We start from the raw sequence: 25,003 nt of genomic DNA, 5'->3' as shown, positions 1-25,003 counted from the left end.
GGCCTCTTCCCATATTTTTTGTGGACCAGGCATCTGGATTTACTAAGTTGATAACTGCAATATATCTAATAACATTGGGCTCATATTCCAAATTATTTGTCTAAGAGAATTTTTTTCTTACATATTTCTAGCAGCGTTCTAAAACTTTAGCTTAACAAATGGATGTAAAACTCTTTAAAAAGGAAATACTTTGTTTGAAGAAACATCTTGCTGAGTCTGTCTGAGAAAGATGGATTTTGTGAGCACAGATGTCAGCTGGTGCCAAGATATGGAAGATGGTTGTACTGTGTAACAGAAGGGGAAGAATTTTTTGCTCTTGCTCTTTCAAAACAACCCCTTTTACTCTGTCTACCCTGCAGAAAATCTTTGGTAGGATACACTCTGTTCTTAATGGCTTTGTGCAAACTTAGTCTGTTATTTGTATCCTGTTAAACGAGCCGACTTACAAGTCTGGGTCAACCCAGTTGAAAACACATCTCAATATGTCAAAACTGGAGTCCAGATAAGAAAATATATGGTGCTCCCCGGGAATCAGAAATAAAGAGTAGTGGCAAAACTGAGAAGTTGAGCCTTTCAAGTCTGATCAGCATGTTATAGCTAGCTGCTTACGAATAGATGATAAATTCCTTGAGAAAAAGATATCAACTCTTAAACATCTTTTTTGGTTTGGTATTTTTTTTTTTGCATTGTGGATCACACCCAGCAATGCTCAGGGGTTACTCCTGGATTTGCACTCAGGAATTACTCCAGGCAGTGCGTGGGGAACCATATAGGATGCCAGGAATCGAACCCAGGTCGGCCGTGTGCAAGGCAAACACCCTACCCGCTGTACTATCGCTCTGTCCCCAAACATCTTTTTTTAATGTCATAGAAACCCACACATTTTGAGGCACATAATAATCTCATGTTAAAATATCTGTGAAAATTTTAAGAATTAAAAAATTTTAATATACAAATTAAATTATTATTAAATATTAAATTAAATTTAAATTTAAATTTAAAATCCAATTATTAGATTAAAAAGATTAAATAAAATAAAATTTCTTAATTTAATTTAATAAGAGCCAAAATATTTTTTCCTAGCATAACAAGCATTTTTTCCCTTATTAAAAAAGTTGTTGTTACTGTTGTTGTTGTTGGTGGTGGTGGTGGTGGTGGTGGTGGTGGTGTGGTGTGTGTGTGTGTGTGTGTGTGTGTGTGTGTGTGTGTGCTGCACATCCGGTTAAGAGCTTCACACAAGCAAGCATGCTCTGTATTGTTCTGAGCCACAACGCTGGCTCTCGAATTTTTTTTTTTTATGTAGGAGTAGTGCTTTTTATTCAGCCACCGATTAGCTGATTAAATTGGGCATGAACTCCACCTTACTTTTTTTTTCATTTTTTATCATTTTATTTATTGAATCACCATGAGAGCAGTTACAAAGCTTTCGGGTTTAAGTCTTGGTCATACAATGAAGCACCCATACCTTCACCAGTGCCCACTGTGGGCCCAAACCTGACTGTCCAGTGGTCTCTGGAGGATGGCGGCCACTGGGCCACCGGGGGGACAGGCCATCACCAAAAACCCCAGTGTACTCCCATCCCACACTCTCCTCCTACCTGTGGGGCAGATGATTTCCACATTACTCTCTACTTTGATAACATTCAATGTTTTGACACCAGACCCACCATTATTATTTGGGATTTACCCCAACACTCAGACCTGCCGAAAAGGCAACAGTAGACAATTTATATTCTATTGCTGGTTATGAATAACATATGATGTCGCATGGCTGCAGTAGTGGCTGTGCGATTTTGAAATTCCAAAATTTTAACAATTAAATCTGAAAGAATTTCTGCCAAAACCTGCTAGGTTCCGAGATTTGTTCCTGAGTCTCTTGGATCATACCCGTTAAGCAGCTTGATCGGGAGCCAGAAAGGCCGTTAGTGGGCGGTGACTCGGAGTCTTGTTAGGACAAGGAGGAAAGGGCTGGCTCCATCCCCATCTCATGAGGCCCTGCGTGTCTCATTACTGAGGGCCCAAACCTGACTGTCCAATGGTCTCTGGAGGATGGTGGCCACTAAGCCACCTAGGGGGAGCAGGCAGAGAGAAAGCACCCTTTCCCCCCTGGAATGGCCCAGCAACAGTAACCTATTGCGGGGTCCAAACGCATTTCTGCCAAAGGCCACTGGATTCCGAGATTTGTTTTTGAGATTCTGGGATCATGGCCGTTAAGCAGCTCGATAAGGAGGCAGAGAGGCCGTTTGTGGGCGGCAACTCAGGGTCTTGTTGGGACGAGGAGGAAAGGGCCAGCTCCACTCCAATCCCATGAGACCCCACGTGTCTCATCACTGTGGGCCCAAACCTGACTGTCCAGTGGTCTCTGGAGGATGGCGGCCACTGGCCACCGGGGGGACAGGCCAAGACACAAAACCTACTCCCACCTGGAGTGGCCCAGTGCCGGTAACCTACTGCAGGTACTGGACGCATTTCTGCCAAAAGCCACTGGGTTCCGCAATTTGTTTCTAAGTCTCTGGGATCATGGCCATTAAACGGCTTCATCAGGAGCCAGAGAGCCGTTCGTTGGTGGCAACTCGGGGTCTCGTTGGGGTGGGGAGGAAAGGGCCGGCTCCACACCCATCCCATGAGGCGCCATGTGTCTCATCACTGTGGGCCCAAACCTGACTGTCCAGTGGCCTCTGGCGGATGGCGGCCACTGAGCCGCCAAGGGGCAGCAGGCAGAGGGACAGCACCCTTTCCCCCCTGAAATGGCCAGGAGACAGTAACATACTGTGCGGTCCAGATGCGTTTCTGTCAAAAACCTCTGGGTTTCAAGATTTGTTTCTGAGTCTCTGGGATCATGGCCATTAAGCAGTTCGATCAGGAACCAGAGAGGCCAGGCCTCCAATTATATAAGCTGAGCCGGAGGCGGTTTGTGGGTGTGTCTCCCTCATACCTATCTTTTGGCGGTTTACTTTCTTGGTAAACTTTGCCCCAAGTTTTTGGGGTCTGGCCAAAGGCACAGCAGCAATTTTGGGTTATCTGGAAGTCTGAAGGCACCATCAGGCTGCCGATGCACTTGCCTCACAGGTACAGATTGGCCTGCTGGTGGCATCATACCTCCTCCTGATTTTTTTTTTTGTAATTAACTTCTAGCATTAAAAAAGTTACCGTTTGGGGCTGGAGCCATGGTACAGAGGGTAGGGCGTTTGCCTCGCACATGGCCAGGGTTGCACCGCCAGGGGTGATTCCTGAGTGCAGAGCCAGGAGTAATCCCTGTGCATCGCCAGGTGTGACCCAAAAAGCAAAAAAAAAAAAAAAAAAAAGTTACCTTTTAGCCAGATTTAATAGATGTGGCTCAGTGCCGGCATTTCTATCTTTGTTGTCTATGCACCAACATCTAATTATGATGAAGGAGAAATTGAGAAGTTCTACATGGAGCTGGAGAAGCTCTATAAAGAAGAAAATCACCTTCTACAAGATCATTGTCAGTTATTTTAATGTCAAGACAGGACTGAGAAGATCAGCCCAAGAACTCCACTTGGGACCCATGGCCTAGAATGGAACAAACACGGTGAGAGACTATCTGAGTTCATCATGTTGACCAAAACCATCCTTGGGAACTCACAGTTCCAGAAGGCCGAATCTAAACGTTGGATCTGGGAGCCTCCCAGTGGGTGGTTCCACAATGAAATTGACCACATCATATTCAATTGACAGTTTTGCCTGACCAATGTTGCTGTTGTCCCAAAATTCCAAACAGGATCGGGCCACTGTCTTCTTTGTGCAAAATTCTACTTCACGGAGTGGGGAGAAAGGGCTGCAAAGAAGAGAACTCCCAGAACGACCACCAACTGGGAGCTCTTTGGCTCTGTTGCGGCAACATGGGAAGATGCCGTCATTGACAACATTGATGAGGAATACGATCAACTGGCTCAGCACCTCCATGATTGTGCAAGGAATGCTGAGAGAGAGAGATCACCACAAAAAGACGCCTGTCTTCGAAAGCTCTTGAGCTCATTAACCAACATGGCTTGGTGTAATCCTCAGGCAACTGCAAGCAAACGTCCAAGCTTGCAAAGCAATGCAGAGAAGTGATAAAGGAAGACCTCAAAGAGAGAACAGCAGCAGTGCTGACAGATGCGGCAGAAGCCGGGAAAAGCATTCGCAATGTCCATCTGTCCTTCGCCAACTACAAGACCAAGATGAATGAATGCTCTCCGACATCCTGATGGATCTATCACATCTTCCAGAAGGGCAATGGAGAAGATTATCTATCACTTCTACTCGTATCTCTTTGATAACTATGTCTACCTGCCCACATACCAAATTCTGCAGGATGGATATGTCGTTCCCAATGTTGTCCCTTCCAAAATTTGATACGCCATTTCATTGGTAAAGAGGCAAAGAGCACCTGGCCCAGACAAGGTCAGACCCGAACACCTGAAGAACCTGCCGTCAGTACTCATAAATACACTTGCTCAGCTCTTCACACACTACCTGTCTGAATGCAAGGTTCCGCCCCAATGGAAAACTAGCAGGATTGTTCTACTGTACAAGAAAGGTTAGGATTAGGGTTAAGGTTAGGGTTAGGATTAGGGTTAGTTGCCACTACATTGGCAACTATCGCCCAATCTGCCTGTTGTCTGTCGTCTACAAGCTGCTCACTCAAGTGATTCTGAATAGGATTGGCAGAACACTAGATGAAGGACAACCATGCAAGCAAGCTGAGTTCCGAAAAGAATTCAGCATGATTGACCATATCCACACGATAACCAAGCTCATTGAGGTTTCTCAGGAGTTCAAGATGCCGCTCTAACATTCATTGATTTATACTTGATCTTAGCCAAAAGGCCGAGAAGCGATTAACATTCATTGATTTAAAGAAGGCCTTTGATTCTGTTGAGACTAAGCAGTCACTGAAGCCCTAGCCAAACAGGGCTTTCAAACTCAATACATCAGGATTCTCCGTGAGCTGTATTATGGATTCACTACCAGGATCTCACCATTCTACAAGGAAGTGATCATCCATGTCAAGAGAGGGGTTCAGCAGGGTGATACCATTTCACTGAAATTCTTCAGTGCCACCCTCGAGAACGTCATGCGATGACTAGAATGGGAAGGAATGGGAGTGAAGATAGACAGTCGGCAACTACACCACCTCTGCTTCTCTGATGACATCGTTCTAATAACACCAAACATTAGCCAAGCAGCACAAATGCTCGCCGACTTCGACTGTGAGTGTGAAAAGGTTGGACTACTGCTGAATCTCACAAAGACAATGTTTATGAGAAACGGTCTCGTTCCTGACATTCCATTCACTCTCAACGGAATGCAACAGTTATGTGAACCTAGGGTGAGCAGTCAACATGACAAATGACCTGGCTCCTAAGTTGCACAGGAGGATGAGAGCAGCTTTGAATGCCTTCAGAAGCATCAAGGAAATAGCTAAGAGGACGAAGAACCTCAAGCTCCAGACACATCTCTTCGATTCCACTGTTCTTCCTGCATTAACATATGCCTCAGAGACCTGAGCCCTACGAGAATAGGCTGAGAACGCTATTTGGGTCTCCCAAAGAGGAATCAAAAGAGCTATGCTTGGAGTATCACGCTTCACTCAAATGAGAGAAAGAATCCGGAGTTCCAACCTCCATCGACGATCAATAATCAGGGATGCTGTCTTGTTTGCCAAGGCATCGAAAATCAGATGGGCTGGACACGTAACGAGATTTGGAGATGACCACTGTACTAGAGCCATTAATGACTGAATTCCACCGGATGTCAAAAGATCACGTGGTGGGGGTATGGTGCTGCCAGCAGGTCAATCTGTACCTGTGTGGTGAGTGCATCAGCAGCCTGATGGCAACGTCAGACTCTCAGATACCCCAAAATTGCTGCTCTGCCTTTGGCCAGACCCCAAAACCTTAGGGCAAAGTTTACCAAGAAAGTAAACGACCAAAAGTTAGGTATGTGGGAGACACACCCACAAACCACCTTCAGCTCAGCTATATAATTGGAGGCATACCTCTCTGGTTCCTGATCGAACTGATTAATGGCCATGATCCCAGAGTCTCAGAAACGAATCTCGGAACCCAAAGGCTTTTGGCAGAAATGCATCCTGTTCCTGCAGTAGGTTACTGGCGCTGGGCCACTCCAGGTGGGAATAGGTTTCATGCCTTGGCCTGTTCCCCCTGCTGGCCTGGTGACCACCATCCTCCAGAGGCCACTGGACAGTCAGGTTTGGGCCTGCAGTGACGAGACACACGGGGCCTCACTACATGGGGGTGGAGCCGACTCTTTCTCCCCATCCCAATGAGACCCCGAGTCGCCGCCTACAAATGGCCTCTCTGGCTCCTGATCAAGCTGATTAATAGCCATGATATCAGAGACTCAGAAACAAATCTTGAAACCCAGCGGATTTTGGCAGAAATGCATCTGGACGGCATACAAGGTGGCCACCAGCTCAGAGCTTATTGGAAAGCCAGGTATGAACCAGCGGTGATGGGACAACTGCAGACTCGTGGGAAGGGGGGCGGTACCTGCTCATCCTTCACGCCCTACCGAGGTCACGAGTTACCCCCAACAAGCGGCTCTCTGGCATGGCCATGGCTCCAGAGGCAAAAGGACTTAATCCAGAGCCCGGAAGCTTGCGGCAGAAAAGTGAATGGACCATGCATTAAACTAGGGTGCCATGCCTCCCCAGGAGGGAAAGGGTGTTGCTCCCTTCCACCTTCCCCCCAACCCCCGGCAGCAAGGTGGCCACTACCTCAGAGCTTATTGGAAAGCCAGGTATGAGCCGGCGGTGAAGGGGCAACTGCAGTCTCATGGGAAGGGGGATGGTACTGGCTAGTCCTTCACGCTCTATCGAGGTCATGAGTTGCCCCCCACAAGCGGCTCTCTGGCATGGCCATGGCTCCAGAGGGAAAAGGACTTAGTCTAGAGCCCAGCAGCTTGCAGAAGAAAAGTTAATGGACCATACATTAAACTACGGCGCCATGCCTCCCCAGGAGGGAAAGAGTGTTGCTCCCTCTGCCTTTTTCCCCCCTGGCAACAAGGTGGCCGCCACCTCAGAGCTTATAGAAAAGTCAGGTGCGAGCCAACGGTGATGGGGCAACTGCAGTCTCATGGGAAGGGGGCCGGTACCGGCACATCCTTCACGCCCTACTGAGGTCACGAGTTACCCCCCAGGAGCGGCTCTTCGGCACGGCCATAACACCGGACACACAGAAACCAATCTTGTAATTATCTGGCTCTTTGCAGAAATCCAAAATCGTGGCCGCGTGACATTATATGATTCTCATAACCAGCTGTAGGAAACAAAATATTTCACAATGCCTTTTCAGCAATTCTGATTGTTTGGGGGGAAATTCTAAACAATAATGGTGCATCTTTTGTCGAAATAATGAATGTAATCAATGTAGAGAAGAGTTAAGTAGAAATCATCTGCCTCACAGGCATTTGGAGGGGTGGGAGGGGGGTATACTGGGGTTCTTGGTGGTGAAAAATGAGTACTGGTGAAGGGAAAGGTGTTTGATCATTGTATGACCGAGACTTAAACCTGAAAGCTTAGTAATTTTCCCACAGTGATTCAATAAATAAATATAAAAAGAAATAAATAAAATAAATTAAGGTGGAATTCATGCCCAATTCAATCAGCTAATCAGTGGCTGAATAAATAGCAGTACTCCTACAAAAAAAAAAAAGATCGCGTGGCCTCCCACCTACGAGATAGTCAAACTTCTTCGTCAAGCCCCTGTAGGATCGGTGAGGCTCTTCATGTTCCTAGAACGAGCAGATGCCATTGGGCAACACTAGCATGCAACAGGGACAAATGAAATAGTAGTGGTGCCCACTCGAGCAAATAGAGGAGTAACGGGATGTTGAGTGATCAAATTATCTAGCCAAATTAATTTACAATAATATTTTTAATGAGTCAATTCTTAACAATTATTTTGTAAGACACTGTGCTGCACTTTAAAAACAGCATTTTTAGGACTAAGCGTTAGTACAGACTGTAGGGCATTTGCCTTGCATCATCAGCCGATTATCTGCATCCCATATGGTTCCCTTGAGCAAGGCACCAGGTGTATTCCTGAGTTCAGAGTCAGGAGTAACCTCTGAGCATCACCTGGTGTGCTCCTCGCCCCGCCAAAAAAGCATTTTAGCATAACTTTATTTTTTGGGCCACGGTGGGCGATGCACAGGGATTACTCCTGGTATTTTGGTTAGGAATTACTCCTGGTGGTGCTCAGTGGATCACATGGGATGCAGGACTTGGGTCAGTAGTGTGCAAGGCAAATGCCCTGCCTGCTGTGTTCTTGCTCCAGTCCCATAAGTTAAAAAAAATTAAATACAACACAAAATGCTTTACTAAAAGTCTTATTTTATTTTATGTTTTGCTTTTCTTGGGTCACACCCGGCCATGCACAAGGGTTACTACAGGCTTCACACTCAGGAATTACTCCTCGTAGTGTTTGGGGAACCATATGGGATGCTGGGAATCGAACCTGGGTCAGCCACGTGCAAGGCAAATGCCCTTCCCACTGTACTATCACTCCAGCCCAAATATATATATCACTTGATCACTTGATCTCCTGTTATTCATCGAATTACTCGAGCGGGTGCCAGTAACATCTCCATTCATCCCAGTTGCATGCTAGCATAGCCCAATGGCATCTGTTTGTTCTAGGAATATGCAGAGCCTCAAACCAATCATTCAGGGTCTTGACAAAGAAGTCTGACCATCTTGCAGGTGGGCGTCCACGCGATCTTTTGATGTCCCGTGGAATCCAGTCAGTAATGGCTCTAGTCCAGCGGTTGTCTGTAAACCTCATTATGTGTCCAGCCCATCTGATTTTTGATGTCTTGGCAAATGAGACAGCGTCCCTGATTCTTGAGCGTTGTTGGAGATCAGAACTCCGGATTCTATCTCTCATTTGAGTGAATCGTGATATTCCAAGCATAGCTCTTTCGATTCCTCTTTGAGAGACCCGAGTAGCGTTCTCATCCTGTTTTCGTAGGGCCCAGGTCTCTGAGGCATATGTTAATGCAGGAAGAACAGTGGAATTGAAGAGATGTGCTCGTAGTTGGAGGTTCTTTGTCCTCTTAGTTATTTCTTCAACGCTCTTGAAGGCATTCCAAACCGCTCTCTTCCTCCTGTGCAACTCAGGTGCCAGGTTATTCATCATGTTGATTTCTCGACCTAAGTATATATAACTGTTGCATTCCGAGATGGTGGTTCTGTTGAGAGCGAATGGAGCGTCAGGAATGAGGCTGTTTCTCATAAACATTGTCTTCGTAAGATTCAGCTGTAGTCCGACCTTTCCACACTCACAGTCGAAGTCGGTCAGCATTTGTGCCGCTTGGCTGATGTTTGGTGTTATTAGAACGATGTCATCAGCAAAGCGAAGGTGGTGTAGTTGCCGACCATCTATCTTCACTCCCATGCTTTCCCATTCCAGTCGTAGCATGATGTTCTCGAGGGTGGCACTGAAGAGTTTTGGTGAAATGGTATCACCCTGCCGAACCCCTCTCTTGACATGAATGATTATTTCTTTGTAGAATGGTGAGATCCTGGTAGCGAATCCATAATAGAGCTCACGAAGGATCCTGATGTATTGAGTTTGTACGCCCTGATTGGCTAGGGCTTCGATGACAATATATATATATCAATATATATATATATATATTGATTTTTTAGTTCACACCGAGCGGGGTTACTCCTGCCTCTGCACTCAGGAATTACTCCTGGCGGTGCTTGGGGGACCATATGGGATGCTGGGAACTGAACCCAGGTCAGCTGCATTCAAGGCAAACGCCCTACCTTCTATGTTATCACTCTGCCCCCCCAATAAAATTTTAATGAAGAGTATAGTATCTGAATTTATCAGAAACACAGCTAATTGATGTCCTATAAAACCTTAGGATCTTCCTCTATTCGCCACCCCATTTTTATTGAGGCACCGTGATATACAGTACTGCTAATGATAGTTTCATGCATACATTCTAGTAGCACATCTACTACCAGAGTATTTGTTTCCAATGTCTTGCAATGTCCCAAGGACCCCACCACTCAGGTAAGCTCAATTTTCCCTTGAACATGCCGGAGGTAGCTCATACAATCAACTTATTTTATAAAGCTTCTTTGTCTTTTCACATTAAAACCGATAGTTTAAAACTATATTTTTATTAAAAAGTGTGGTCAGCAATACTTGCATTCTGATGCAAAAAGTATGGTTTAGAGTAAGAAAAATTCTCAAGGGAATGGCAGCTGCCTAATTGCCGGTCTATTTCCTCAGAAGAGTGAATTTTTGAGGAGTTTAAGTTTCTTCTATTTCTGTATCTTTGGGGCTTGAGCTGGCTTTTGTTGGCACTATTTGTGTGCACGTGTTGAATGCCAAATTGTATCCCGGATTTCAGTTATAAATGCACAGTCTCTCGTTACCCAGAAGTTCAGATCCGATTAGAGGGCTAAGGAAAGAAGTCTTTTGTAACCCGTATCGGGTACTAATAACCCCATACATTCCCCCAGACTTACTAGGCAAGCTACAAGGGGATTCAGCGTTCGCAGGTATCAATTTCTCGTTCTCAGTACACCCAGGAAACTCACCTTCCCAATGTGACCAAACCACGACCTATTTCCCAGAGTGGGAGATACCCTCTGCTCCAAACAGAACCATGGGCTGGGGGTATGGTGAGGTAGCCGACTTCGTGCAACTGGGGGGGGGGGGGGGGGGGCTGGGGCTCTCTAGAGAAAAGATCATAGATGGGGCTGGGGGAGTGAGGAGAAAGGGGTGATTCTCTTTTGATTTCCTGGAAAAGGGACGCTAGGTCAAATAAGTGTTGGAATCTGCAAAGCGTTCAAAGAAGCGAGGACAAAGGTGAGAACGGATTACTCCAGGTTGATTTACAGTAGCCCTGCGGGTAGTTTGACCCATTGGTGGAAAGCAGCATCACCAGGGCGAGGTGTTAGTACAACGGGGAGGGCGTTTTGCCTCGCTCACGGCCGACCCGGCTCGATCCCAGCACCCCGTAGGGTCACCCAAACCCGCCAGGAGTGATCTGTGACCTCGGAGGCAGGACTAAGGCCTGAGCACCGCCGCGCCACGACCCCACCCGTAAAGTGCAGCGCCCCCACCCCCCGACCCAAATGCCATAGCTGCCGCAGCGGCCCAGGCGGTCACACGGAACCCCAATTCTTGGAGTCCCTATTTCTTCCGAAATACAAAAGAATAAAAGAGGACGTGGGTGTTAAGTGGCCCAGTGGCGTTTCCTGCCAACAGCCGGTCCCCCGCGGACACGTCTTTGCTGTTGTGAATGTTGGGGCTCCCTGGGCCGGGCAAGGAGGGGCTCGGGAGGGCCTGCGGGTCGGGCCAAGCCCCGGGAGCGTAGAGACTGGCGCTGAGGGGCGCGGCGGGCGCGGCCCGGGGAGGAGCGAGCGGCGGCGGCGGCCGAAGCGCTTCCTGTGGCCGGTTTCCGGCTCCGGGTCTCGGGAGGACCCGCCCCGCCGCGACTTTCAGACTCGGACCATGGCCTCGTGCTGGTGGCGCTGGCGGCCCCGCGGCTCCTGGGGGCCGGCGGCTCGGAGCCCCGGTCCGGGCGGCTGCGGCCGAGCGGGGCCAGCGGGGCCGCGCGCCGCAGCTTCCGGGCGCGCTCAGGTGAGCGGGGGCGCGCGCGGCGGGGCGCAGAGGTCACGGCGCCAATGACAGCCGCGCGGGGAATGAATGGGAGTCGCGCCGCCGCCGACACGCGTGCCGGGACGCTCCGGGGCGCAGCCCGGGCCCGGGGAGACGTCGGGGAGGGACGTGCGGGGGAAGGTGCAGAACGTCTCCAGGAACATGGACCGGGTCCAGCCTGGAGGGCTTGTCTGCCGCGAGCTCCTTGCCAGTTACACGTAGGGTTCGGAGGGATAGTGCTGGAGCTTTCGAGCAAAAAAGTGGCCAGCGCTCGGACATAAGGATCTCGGTGGCCTTGCAGGAGTGGGCCAAGGCCTTGTGGAGAGTCCGGCGCCGGTGCTGAGGGTGGATCTTCGTCCTCCCTGGCTGGTTTCCGGGAAGATCATACCTGGGCGCAGTGGAAGGGCACTGGGAGTTCGGGCTCTGAGGTTGTCGCAAGTTGCTGATACCTTGCGCATTCATTTGACCTTTGATTCCTTGAAGGAAAGTCAGAATCTCAGCGCAGGTCCTGAATCTTCCCAGTTGCCTTAGGACCCAGATTCATTCCTCCCATCCCCCATCCCCCAAATGGACGGCTCTCTGGTCCGTTTGGCCATTATAAACTGCTTGTTTTTATAATGAGCCCTTCTACACTTCTAAGTAATCAGTCCTCCAAGTGCTGTGGCCAGATTTTGAACAGTAGCTAAAGACTTTGGCCCCACCATCGTTCTTTAAGACTTCACCAGTCTCAGGACTCGTCACCTGTTCGATTTGGCCTTTTTGTTTTTGTTTGTTTTGGGGGGCATACCTGGCTGTGCTCACGGCTTCTTCCCTGGGGTCACTTCTGGTGGGGCTAAGGTAAGGGGTGATCCCATATGGCGTGCTAGGCAACCTGAGTGAGCAGTGTGCAGGGCAGACTCTCAACCCACGGTATTATAGCTCCTGCTGGAATTTGGACTTTGAAAATTGCTACTCCAGTCACCAGAGTATCCTCTTGACTAGTAGTATTACAAATGTTACATTTATAATGGTCTACTTTGTATCCAAGTGGATGTATATTATGGTTAAACACAGTATGAGTCTTTCGGCATATATTGATGGGATTGTATCCTGATCAGTCTGTCAAGAGAAAATAGGTGCTGTAGTGATAGTACAGTGGGTAGGGCGTTTGCCTTGCACGCAGCCAACCCAGGTTCAATTCCCACCATCCCATATGGTCTCCCCAGCACCGCCAGGAGTAATTCCTGAGTGCAAAGCCAGGAGGAACCTCTGTGCATCACCAGGTGTGATCCAAAAAGAAAAAAGAGAAAATATCCTGAGCTAAAATGCATTTAATGTACTTAACCTATCACAAATCATAGCTCAGTCTTGCCAGCCTAAATGAAGTCAGAGCACCATTAGTCTACAGTTGGGCATAATCCTCTACCATAAACCTTTATTAGAATAAAGGATTGAATAGCTTGTGTAATTTGGCTGAAACTATTCAGAGACTGAACAATACTGTATTTTAAAATGCAAAGGAAATGCAATAGGAATACTGTATTTCTATTACTTCACACCACAGTAACGTCCAGAAACTTTCATTAAGTCCTGCTACATGTATGTCTACCCTCTGGTTATTTGGAGAGAGAAAGGCAGCTGGGCTAGTAGACAGACTAGACAGGAAAAAGAACCAGCTGAGAGAGGACTTTGTGGGATGGATCCATTTCAGGACTGCATTGGCAATAGTTCTAGTACCTCAGGTTTATAATTAACTAGCAATAGTCCCTGAGCATCACCAGGTGTGGACCAACACCCTCTCAAATAAATACATTTTTAAAAATAATTTAAGTCAATCATGTAAATAACACTAATCTTTATTATTCTCTGAACAATATCAGTTTAATGAAAATAAGTTGTTTTAAAGTGACTTTCAGGGACCAGATGGATAGTACACTTGGTAAGGTAAGACTTGGTTGTACATGGCTGACCTGCATTCAATCTCTAGCATCCCATATTGCCCCCTGAGCCCAGCAGGAATAATCCTTGAGTACAGAGCCAGGATTAAGCCCCGAGTACTGCCAGATGCGGCCCCCCAAACCAAAAAATAAATAAGTAAATAAATAAAATGACTTTCATTTGTGAAAAATATGTAGGTATGTGGAAATTGACTTTCTGTGGAGGAAGAGAGTGATTGTAGATGTTTTATTTTCTACTTTTTTCCATAATTATCTTTTCGGTTATGACATTTGTAGTCTATATAAATGGATGAACGGATAAACATTTATCCTTGTTATAAATATGAGAGTTTTACTTACCTAGTATTATAAACAAGATTTTCCTGAGTCATCTTACAAATTTCTTGGTTCTTTTATTTTTCAGATGTCCTATATTAATCACATGAAGAGCTTAACATCTGCCTTTCCAAATACCTATAGTCTATCCCGGTAAGTTAAATGATACTCAGATACTAATGCAATTAACTATAGTACCAGAATATTTGTATTTCATTTCAGGGCTGTTTTTTTTTTTCTTTTTCCTGTTTGATTTTTGTTTTGTTTTTGCTTTTGGGCCACACTTGGCAATTTTCAGAGGTTACTTCTTGGTCTGCACTCAGAATCACTCCTGGTGGTGTTCAGGGAACCATATGGGTTGAGACCGGTTGATAGCATGCAGGGTAAGCACCTTACCTGCTGTACTATCTCTCCAGCCCCAGTGCCAGAATATATCTGTAATAGTTTGCTGAGGACTAGTCCAGCAGATTGAATGCCACAGTACCACAGTGTTCACTCATGTACTCTGTACCTTTTGAAAAATGAACTTATATGGAGCTTGAGTGGCAGTACAGAAGCAGGTAGGGCATTTGCCTCACATGCTACCTACTTCAGTTCATTCCCTGGTGCCCACTGTGGTCCCATGTGGTCCCCCAAGCCCTACCAGGAGTGATCCCTGAGCACAGAGCCAGGAGTCAACCCTGAGCAGGAAGCAAGGCCCAAAAACCAAAAAAAAGGAAAAAAGAAAGGTAAAAGAACCCATAGTAAAATTAAATCAATTCTGAACACAATACACCTGGTTTAGTCTTTCATCGATTCCGTTAGTTTTCTGTTTCCTGGATATAAAATTGATTGTTTTGGCCAGAGTAGAACTGGAGAGACAGTTTTCTCGAAGGACTTGCGTGCCCAAGATAGGTCCCCAGCAGCTCGGTTCAGCCCTAGTGGCCCCAGCCCTGAACTGTCCAGCTTGCATAAGGCAGGCAACTTGGCAGGAAATAGCCCCCCACCACCCATGAACACCATTTCAAAGTCCCCACTACTACAACCCCCCTCCAAAAAAGTGAAATGTGGATATGTCAGCAAGAATTCTCTTCTTTAATTAATTATAATGACCATTTCAAATTTGTCTTTAGTTCCAGCAGATTTTGGAATTTAAGCTTTCCATCTCTGGGCCAGAAAGATAATTCAGAGAGTAGGGCGCTTGCCTTTCATGCAGTCAAACCCGGATTTGACCCCCAGCACCCTGTTTGATCCTCCTGAACCCACCAGGACTATTCTTGAGTGCAGAGCCGGGAGCACAGCTGGGTACGACCCCAAAACAGAAACAAAAAAATGAAGACTTCTATCTCCTCCACCTCACCTCCATATCAGTGTATATGCACATGTGTATATAATTCTTACTGAAAAAATTTGTGGTTTTGCTTGATGTAATATTTTTCTGGCTTCTATCGTGTGCTTTTTTGGCTTGTCCTAGATTTCATCACACAACCTCAGCCACATGCTGTTGTAGAACACAGAGTGGTGAAAAGTACAGCGATCCCTTTAAACTGGCTTGGAGGGACTTGAAAGGCCTGTACGAGGACATTCGGAAGGTAAGACTCCTTCAGGGGCCAGGGCTTCCTCACCCTCCTTCCCGGTGATTCTCAGTAGGTCCAGCTATAGGTTTGGTGTGACGAGGGGAGGATGCAGCCAGACCCTGCAATGCTCGGGAGTGTCCAGGGCTGCATTTGGTGATGCTCTGCAGAGCATGTGGTGCCAAGCATCAACCATGTAAGGCTTTGAAGTACTATACTCACTCCAGCTCAAGGTAATACAGTGCTGATGACGCTGTGTAGTTAATACTGTGTCATGGCAAACTTGATTCGAGTTTGTCCAATTTCCAGTGTTGGTGATCTACGACTGAATTAGAACTGGACCCTCAAACATTGCTTTTTTTGATGTTCGTTTTTGTTTTGGGAACCATACCTGACAATGCTCAGGCTGTTGCAGAGTGAGAACATCTGAAAAGAGTGTCTCCAGGTCTTCCCCCCCACCCGCCAGTGTCCTTCACTGCTGTCTGCTGTCCTCATGTCCGTGCCCCTCACTTACTTCCTGTCTGCCAAGTGGAATGGAGGCTGCACCCTCCAGCTTTGATGAAGGAACTGTTCCTTTTCCTCTTCGGAATAGTCCCTTTATACCCTTTACACTAAATTGCCACACACACACACACACACACACACACACACACACTTCTGGAATAGTCCCTTTATACCCTTTATATACCAGGTTGCCACACACACACACATACACACCCCACAATTGCAACTTTTGCTGGAGTCCTTCTATTGGAACTGTAGCACTGTAGCACTGTCCTGTTGTTCATCGATTTGTTCGAGCGGGCACCAGTAACGTCTCCATTGTGAGATTTGTTACTGTTTTTGGCATATCGAATATGCCATGGGGAGCATGCCAGGCTCTGCCATGCGGGCAGGATACTTTTGGTAGCTTGCTGGACTCTCCGAGAATGACGGAGGAATCGAACCCGGGTCGGTCGCGTGCAAGGCAAACTTCCTACCCGCTGTGACATCACTCCAGCCCCTACACTGGCAGAAGCCTATTCTCTCTATTTGCAAACCCTCCTTTCTTATTGTCTGATCCCTTTTAGCTGCTCTGGTTTCTTCACATTATCTTTTCTAGGACCACATGGCCCCTGGTTAGGGAACACTGCTTCAAGGGCCAGTTGGGGGTTTTGGCTTCTGTGACATTTTTTGAACCTTTACTACTGTGAACAGTTTCCCAGCCCCATGAAGCTTCCCTTGGCTTCTGCCCTTTCCTTCATCCCCTCATCCTTGAGGACCCCTCAGTTTGCTCCTCAGACCCTAGTCAGTCACTTCTTTCCCCATTCCCTTTAAATTATCCTGCTTCTCTTGTCTCTAAAAAGTAAGTTTCTTTTCATCTGGTCTCTCCCAAATAATTCCATTTCAGATTGGATTACCCAGATATCAGACTGGTAACTACATGTACTGCCCGTGACTTTCAAACTGAATACCGTTTGAACTCCGTTTCCACCTGCTAATATTTTTTCATCTGTTTTCTCTGGATATCACCCAAGAACCCTGGGAAGTGTCCCTGACCCCTCCAACGTGCTCCTCACTTGCCTCTTGCCCTCCCTTCTCTTGCCCTGCCACCCTTGCCGTCCTTCTCAGCCCAAGGCAGTAGTGCTGGCTCTGTTCTCCTGGGGTCCCTGTACCCACACTTTGTGCAGTGTTGAGGCGGTTTTCCTAACCCCCTTCCAGATCCTCTTGAGATTCAAACTGTGTCGCTTTTGTAACTTTTGTTTTTTGTTTGTTTGTTTGTTTTGTTTTGACTTTTTTTGTAATGTCTTTCTTGGGTCACATCCGGCGATGCTCAGGGGTTATTCCTACACTCGTAGGAATTACTCCTAGGGGTGCTTGGGGGACCCTGTGAGATGCTGAGGATGGAACCTATGTCGGTCGCGTGCAAGGCAAATGCCCATCCCGCTGTACTTTCGCTCCAGCCCCTGTTGTAACTTTCGTGCAGCCTTTATGCTGAGTCACTGATGGCCTCCTCCACTGACTGGATTGTGGCACGGTGGTCACCTGAGGTTGGCCAGGTGTCCACCGGGCTCATGCTCAGCCCCTACTACATCCTGGGGGTCCCATCTTGAGTCCCTCCAGCCAGCACCCCAGCGGCAGGTGCAGTAGGCACGCACTCTCGTCTGCAAGTCGCTCTCTTCCTCACAAATCTACTCCTGCTTTGCCATCAGCCTCAGGTCAAAGCTTTTCTCCTTTGGAAAAGGTTTGCTTTCTCGAACCCACACTCAACTCTCCTTTTCCTAAACTTTTCATTGTACGGCCTCTCATTGTGTTACTTATCAAATCCTTCATAGTACATAAAACAATATCTCCCCTGGGTCTGGAGTGATAGCATAGCGGGTAGGGTGTTTGCCTTGCATGCGGGTTTGATTCCCAGCATCCCATATGGTCCCCTGAGCACTGGCAGGAGTAATTCCTGAGTACAGAGCCAGGAGTAATCTCTGTGCATCGCCAGATGTGACCCAAATAGCAAAAACAACAACCAATACAATATCTCCTGGAGAAAGTGCCCAGGGACAGAATGCAGTTCTTCTGTATACAGGGCACCATCAGGGGTAGCCCTGAGGGTCCCCACTGAGCCTGGGCGGGCCTCGGCAGTGTTGCTTGGCCTTGCAGAGAGCGCTTACCCGGCAACCTGTGCCACAGAGCCAGTTTTTTCTGCAAGCCCCAAGCACTGCTGGGGAGTCTCCCTAGTTCAACTGCAAGCTCCTTGCTAGCCTACAAGCCGTGTCCTGTACTTCCTCTGTGAGCCATTGGTCCGTTTACTGCTAACGTTCCTGACCAGCTCCTCTCCTTAGTTCTGGCCCTGTTGGCATCTCTGGCCTCCACCTCCTTGTCTGCCAACTGCTGCTCCTCCCTGCGTCTCCCACACCCTTTCCCCTCGTCCAGCCAACTGTCCCCCGCTGTGCCTTCCTTCCCTTTCTGCTGTCTCTGCTCCTCCTGTGACTCTTAGGTAACTCGGGGCTGAGCCAAGCATTGCATAGGCCCAGCACCCCAGTGGCCAGTTTAGAATATTTGACATTTTTCCAACGGGGCTGGATTTCTCTGTTGAAACACTGACTCTGAAATCAATAACGTTTATGTAAAAGAAATCCTGTGGGGAATAAAAAAGAAAGAAAGAAATCCTGTGGACTTTTTCTGTGCACTTAGGCTGCCGTATTGACATACATGGTGTGACTTTCTTTCAGGAGCTGTTCGTCTCTACGACGGAACTAAAGGAGATGTCTGAGTACTACTTTGATGGGAAAGGAAAAGCCCTCCGGCCAGTCATTGTGGTGCTGATGGCGCGCGCGTGCAATAGCCATCATAATAACTCCCGGTGAGTGCCGGGCTTCTGTGCTTGGACTTGGTCTGTTCGAGGAGCTTCTTGCCAGTGGCTTCCATCTAGCTTCCTGTGTAAGAAGTAGCATGTCTAGGAAATTCACTTTTTCTGACATGGCTCCTGCCACCCTAGACTCTGATCTTCCTTCCCCACACTTTTTAATTTTAATTTTTTCTAGCTCTTTTGGGTCAAATCGTTGATCCTCAGGGGTTTCTCCTGGCTCTGCACTCAGGAATTATTCCTGGCGGTGCTCAGGGGACCCTATGGGATGGCGGGGATTGAACCCAGGTTGGCCACATGCAAGGCAAACCCCCTCCCCATGTACTATGACTCTGGTCCCTCCCACATGTTTTACTGTACACAGAAGAGCCCTGTTCACCACAGATGAAGGTGGTTCAAAGGCTTTTGAGAGCCAGGCCCAGTTACCTTGTTCCCGAGCAAGAGTGCCCCAATATATGTGTACACATAATCATTACCCACACTGGCAGTTAGTTCAAAGGTTGGTTGTGATAAAGCCGTGATTTGTGATTGGGGCACCACGTCCTCCAGCATGGCCCTCGGGAAATGCACCAAAGCCAGGTCTTCTTACAAGAAGGTATCCTAACTACTGCCCTCTGCTCTTGTGTTCTGCAATATTAAAATTGCTGCAGCGTTTCTTCTTATATTTTGGTTTGGGGGCCATATCGGCAATGCTTAAGGAAACATGGGATGCCAGGAATTGATCCCAGGTTGACCATTTGTGCAAGGCAAATGTCCAACTTTTTGTATTACCGCTCGGGCCCCAGCTGCAGCATTTTAATATCAAAAGCCTCCAATAAGGAGGCGCCCCCTTCAGCCCTCTCCATCATTCCCTCCTCCCCTGCCCACTCACACTCACTCTTACGCCTTGTTTCATTATCTCTTCTGCTTTGTTCCAACGCTTTATCACATCACCAGAGCATCTTCCTGGTAATGAATTTTTTATTCCTCATGTTGTTTATTGATGAGAAATCCAGTTGGCCGTGAGGGACTAACACATTTCCCCAGTGTGGAGGTTTTTTTGGTTTTTTTTTTTGTATCATAATTACCTTTTCTCTATAGTAGTCACACTGAGATCCTGTGTGCATCAGCACTAAAGCTCAGGATGTGGGAAGAACAAGTATTGGAGATTGCTCCTTTGAGATCCACCCACAGCCTTCTGTGCCTTGCTTCTGTCCCTGTTGTCCCCCATGCCTCACACCATGGTCAGGGCCGCCTTCCACTTATCCTGCCACCTTTGAATTGCCACAGTGCACTTCCAGCAGTGAGATCATTGGCATTGACCTTTGGACCTCATTGGCACCATCTCACTGCACCAGGAAGACGGGGTGGCAGAAATTCTCCCTCATGTACACCTCGTGTGGTCTGTCGAGCACAGGCTCCCTCTGCCTGGTCACCATGGATATTTGGGGCCCAGTAGTTCTTCATTGGGGGAGCTCTCCTGTGCATCATGGGAGATAAAGCATCATCTCTGTCCTCTGCCCTCAAGGTGCCAGTTAATGCCATCCCCGCTTTTCCTGCAATGTCTGACAGCCAGAAGCATTGCCCCACATTGTCAAATGCCATGGGGGAAGCAGAAGGGTCCTGAGAGAATCACTGCTGAGAGAACCATTGCTAAATCCTCTGAGGACTACGTAGCATGGCTCATGATCCTTAGAGATAACACGTGAGGGAAAGAAAATACTCTGCTCTCTAAATCCTGTCAACTGTTCTTTACAGGGATTTTTATCTTCCTTACAGAAACAGTATTAACTGTTGGTCTTAGAATACAAAGAGAATACCACACAGAACAGATATGGCTGGTCTCAAAAATAGGACAGTCCTTCCCCTTCTGGGGATGTTCCTGTTCCCCCAAAGAGCTGAGAGCAGAGCTTGCTCACGGCCTGAGCAATGGCAGCATGTGGTGTCAGCCATGAGTCAAGATAGTGCATGGGGCTGGAGCGATAGTACAGCAGTTAGGGTGTTTGCCTTGCATGCGGCCAACCTGGGTTCGATCCCCAGCATCCCATATGGTCTCCTGAGTACTGCTAAGAGTAATTCCTGAGTACAAAGCCAGGAGTAACTCCTAGACACTGCCAGGTGTGACCCAAAAAGCCAAAGCAAAAAAAAAGATAGTAGCACATGTCTGTGTGGACCAGACTCCTGACTATATACTTTCCCCACCCCCTAGGAATACAGGCTTCCTACAAGATAGTACAATAGATAGGTGTTTGTATTGAATGCAGATGGCTCAGGTTCAGTTCCCGGCATCCAGTGTGGTCCCCTGAACACAGAGCCAGGAGTAAGCCCTGACTACCTCCCCAAAGCAAAACAGAATAAAAAAAGAATACAGATTTCTTCATGCCCTCTGAAAGTAGTCTTCTGTGAAAACTTTCATAAACCAAAGTGGTTTAGAGTAGAAAAAAATAAAAAGAAAGCCGCTACCATTTATTTCCATTTTTGGAAAACTTGTGCCCCCAGATCTGCCCTGCCATCACAGCAGGTCAACATGAAACCCATAATCACTGTAATGTGGAAAACCAGAGCCCAAAGGGATTTGAGATTGAAATCACACAGCCTGGATAGAGCGGTTTCTGGGGAAGGAGCCGTGAGTGGGGTAATGCCACAAATACCCAGCCTGTGTCCTTGGTCATGAAAATGAACATCCTCTCCTGTTTTCTTCCATGTAGCAGAGCAGATACTGATGTAGACCTGCTATAAAAAAGGAGAGTGGGGTGTTGTGGGTGTGGCATGGGGGAAATGGGGGCTGTCCTTGCTTTCCAAGGTCCCTCAGACCAGGCACCTAGCTGTCACTCTCATGCCACACAGAGAAGAAAGTGAGGTCGGAAGGGAGCTCGGGGCCTGTCGGCTCTTTGAGTTTGCTTACTGTGAAGGATCTCGAACAATATGCTACCCAGGCGACGCAAGGTCCAGGCTAAGTGCTCTCACAGCCCCCTCTGTGGCCTGTCCTTGGGGCCCTGGACATCCAGAACCTGCTCTATTGCTTCGGCGTTCCTCAACCTATGTCAGACCGTGGTCTTCTTGCCCCCTCGTTTCCTTCCTATGGCCACTTCTGTCCTACTGGGGGGCCATTTAGTCTCATGCTGTGGTCCTTTTTTGCACAGTTTTAACCTGTGACTCCATGGACTGTCGTGGCAATGGCATCCCACTGGCAAACGCTGTTACTTCACAGGCTTGCTGTTGGTGAGGGTAGAATTTCCAGAGACCTGTCTTTTGGCTTGCGTTTTGGTTTGGGGGCCACACCCAGCAATACTCAGAGGTTACTCCTGATTCTACCCTCAGGAATCACTTTTGCCTGTGCTGGGAGGACCATATGGTATGCTGGTGCTTGAACCCTGGTCAGCCATATGTATGCACAGCAGGCGCCCTCCCCCCTGTACTATCACTCTGCGCCACCCTCCACCACCACTATGAAAAATCCCACTGCTGCCTTATTCTGTAGCACCCCAGATCCTGCAGGTCTGAAATAATAACATCATGGTGGGTTACTGAATGTTCCCAACCTTCTGCAAAACAAAAAAAAAAAAAACAAATAGAAATCTTGCAGAATGAATTTTATTTTTTTAGGGACCATGGTTCACAGAGTCATTGGCAATAAAGTGGCACATAATGTGTCACCTTCAGCCCCACCCCCAGTGCCTGCCTCCTGCCAGCAAGGACCCCAGATGCCTGCCCCTCCCAGCCTGTCTTAGCGACAGGCACATTTTTAGGTGTTGTGGTTTGGGGTCCCCCCAGGAGCACTGGCTCTAGTGGTTTAGGGATATACAAGCCCCTCCCTTCTCCGCTGTAGGAGAGAAAAATTGCTCGTGTTTTTCCCAGGCTTTTTGCTTCCTCTCCTCTCCTTTCTTGGCATTTTCATTTCTGTAATCTAGGGCCAGGGGTTTGATACTTTCCACGGAATTCATTTTATTTGGAGCTAAATCTGAAAGAACTGCTCTTCGATGCCTCGTTCTCTCTGGGTAATGAAGCTGCTGATAAATTTGTGCCCACTATGACCCCACTGGGGCCTGCCGTTCCCACCACGGTGAGTCCAGTAAAGTCAAAGAAACAAAATTATAGGCCAGGGTTGAACAGCAGAGAGCAAAAGGCTCAACGGGGTGGGGTCAGTAATGAGGACAGCCCACATCTCAGGCAGGCGCAGTGAAATCAAGCACCTCTGAGAATCAGGGCGCTGCAGAGGAAACATTTGCTTATCAGCTGAAGAGGGGAGTAAAGATAAGACACTGTTAGGCTGAAAAAGGACACCTCACAAAAGGTATCCGTGATTTACTACTTGGATGCTGTGAGTGTTACCTTCCATGGCAGAAAAGGGTCTGTGCCTGGGATAAGGGAAATGGGGCGGTTCTCCTGAAATAGCTGATGAGCCTGTCTGGGAAGAAAGCTAGTCCTTACCTCCCCTTTTGGGAAATCACTGAATGAACACAGAGAGATTCTCAGAGAAAAGATAAGCTCTAGTGGTGGATACATGGAAGATCATTACGTCGAGTGAGGGCACCTGTCCTGTGGTCATTCTAGAAAGGTGGCAGTAAGCAGGGAACAAAAATCAACAGCCCTGGGCCGGGGCAATAGTACAGCGGGTAGGACATCTGTCCTGCACACAGCCGACCCAGGTTCGATCCCTAACACCCCAGCTAGTCCCCTGAGCCCACCAGGAGTGATCCATCAGCCCAGAGCCAGGAGTAAGTCCTGAGCTCCACTCGGTGTGGCCAAAAAATAAACCAAAAAACATGGCTGGAGCGATATCATAGCGAGTAGCACGCAGCCAACCCGGGTTCGATTCCCAGAATCCCATTTGGTCCCCAGAGCACTGCCAGAAGTAATTACTGAGTGCAGAGCCAGGAGTAACCCCTATACATTGCCAGTTGTGACCCAAAAAGCAACAAATAATAATAATAAATAAATAAACCAAAAAAAGTGAAACAAAATCAAGAAAGGAAAGGGGATTTTTTCCTAGGGTTTAAGTACAGATACTAGGCCCTTGTCTGAAATATTAAGACTGTTTTTTTTTACCTCCAATATGCTCAGAATGATTTATTTCCTTTTTAAAAGGAGATAATTGGGGGCCAAGGGGTAGGGACACACATTGTTGGATCTTCTGTTTCTACCATTCACAATAACCAGCCTGCCTTTGGGTGCATCCGGAGGCAACCCCACAGACTTAAATGCCAGCACACATATTCCTTTAAGAAGGAGGCGATGGGGACTGGAATGATAGCACAGCGGGTAGGGCACTTGCCTACACACAGCTGACCCAGGTTTGATCCCCAGCATCACATATACTCCCCCCGAGCACTGCCAGGAGTAATTCCTGAGTACGGAGCCAGGAGTAACCCCTGAGCATTGCTGGGTGTGCCCCCTTCCCCCTCAGTCCCCCAAATAAAGGAGAGAATGCCATCCACAGAAGAGAAGACATGGAAAAGTTGGCTGCCTTAAAGATGGGCATCATGATGATCCACAAGCCAGGTCCTGCCCACAAGCTTAGGGGACTGGTGTGGCAGAAGATTTTCTCTAAAACACGCCTGCCTACACTTGGGCTCTGCTCACCAGAGCTGCTTTCAGGTTTCTAGGAAGGGGAGAACATTTCTTTGGTAACATCCTCCAAGGCTGTGGTCAAGCATTACAATAGCCACAGAAACCGGATGCGAAACCAGAACCCCACCCTTGCCACATCTGAGTGTGGGGTGTGCCCGGAAGGGTTTCTCTCCCTCTGGAAGGGCATCATCCCTGTTCCTGATGAGGCCGACAGAAGTAAAAGCCACGCATAGCCACAGGCTGAGTAAGAGCCAAGTGGCAGATACAGGGCAAATCTTCTGTGCGTCTCTAGGATTATTCTGCCTCTGCAGTCTATTGAAAACTTGCAGGCGTTTCAGCAAGCCACTAGGAAATGCAGTTCATGTGCTGGAGAAATTCAGAGAGGGAAAGAAAGAGGGGGAGGGGGGAGAGAGAGACAGACAGACAGACTTGGTTTGTGTGTTATGTGGCATTTCTAGATGTGACTTTTGAAATGCCTATGGAAGCCAAGAGTAAGAGGAAAGGGGTTGCACCACCTTGAATTGAGCTTTGTAGCTCTTGGATTGTTGAAGAGACTGAAGGGTCACTAGCACAGTCCACTGAACTCATCACCCCCATAGCCAAGATTCAAGTCACCTGGTGCTCCCACTTCTGTCCCCACACCCCCGCTAG

The 25,003-nt window shown here is 47.8% G+C and overlaps 1 protein-coding gene across 2 annotated transcripts in view; it reads left to right on the top strand.

The window, feature by feature from the left end:
- The first annotated feature begins 11,505 nt into the window (after nucleotides 1-11,505).
- PDSS1 (decaprenyl diphosphate synthase subunit 1) overlaps nucleotides 11,506-25,003 on the top strand; it is a 41,103-nt gene continuing 27,605 nt past the window's right edge. Inside the window, exons 1-4 of one of the 2 annotated variants that reach the window (XM_056106648.1) lie at nucleotides 11,506-11,636; nucleotides 13,995-14,059; nucleotides 15,360-15,477; nucleotides 18,669-18,799. In XM_056106648.1, coding sequence (XP_055962623.1) covers nucleotides 11,508-11,636; nucleotides 13,995-14,059; nucleotides 15,360-15,477; nucleotides 18,669-18,799 — 443 coding nt within the window. In that variant the 5' untranslated portion in view covers nucleotides 11,506-11,507. Of the gene's footprint in view, nucleotides 11,637-13,994; nucleotides 14,060-15,359; nucleotides 15,478-18,668; nucleotides 18,800-25,003 lie in introns of those variants that run through there. The other variant, XM_056106652.1, reaches the window with a different exon arrangement.

Source organism: Sorex fumeus, unplaced genomic scaffold (assembly GCF_029834395.1).
Source record: "Sorex fumeus unplaced genomic scaffold, SorFum_2.1 ptg000007l, whole genome shotgun sequence".
NCBI lineage: Eukaryota > Metazoa > Chordata > Mammalia > Eulipotyphla > Soricidae > Sorex > Sorex fumeus.
This window is presented reverse-complemented; position numbering and strand designations above follow the sequence as displayed.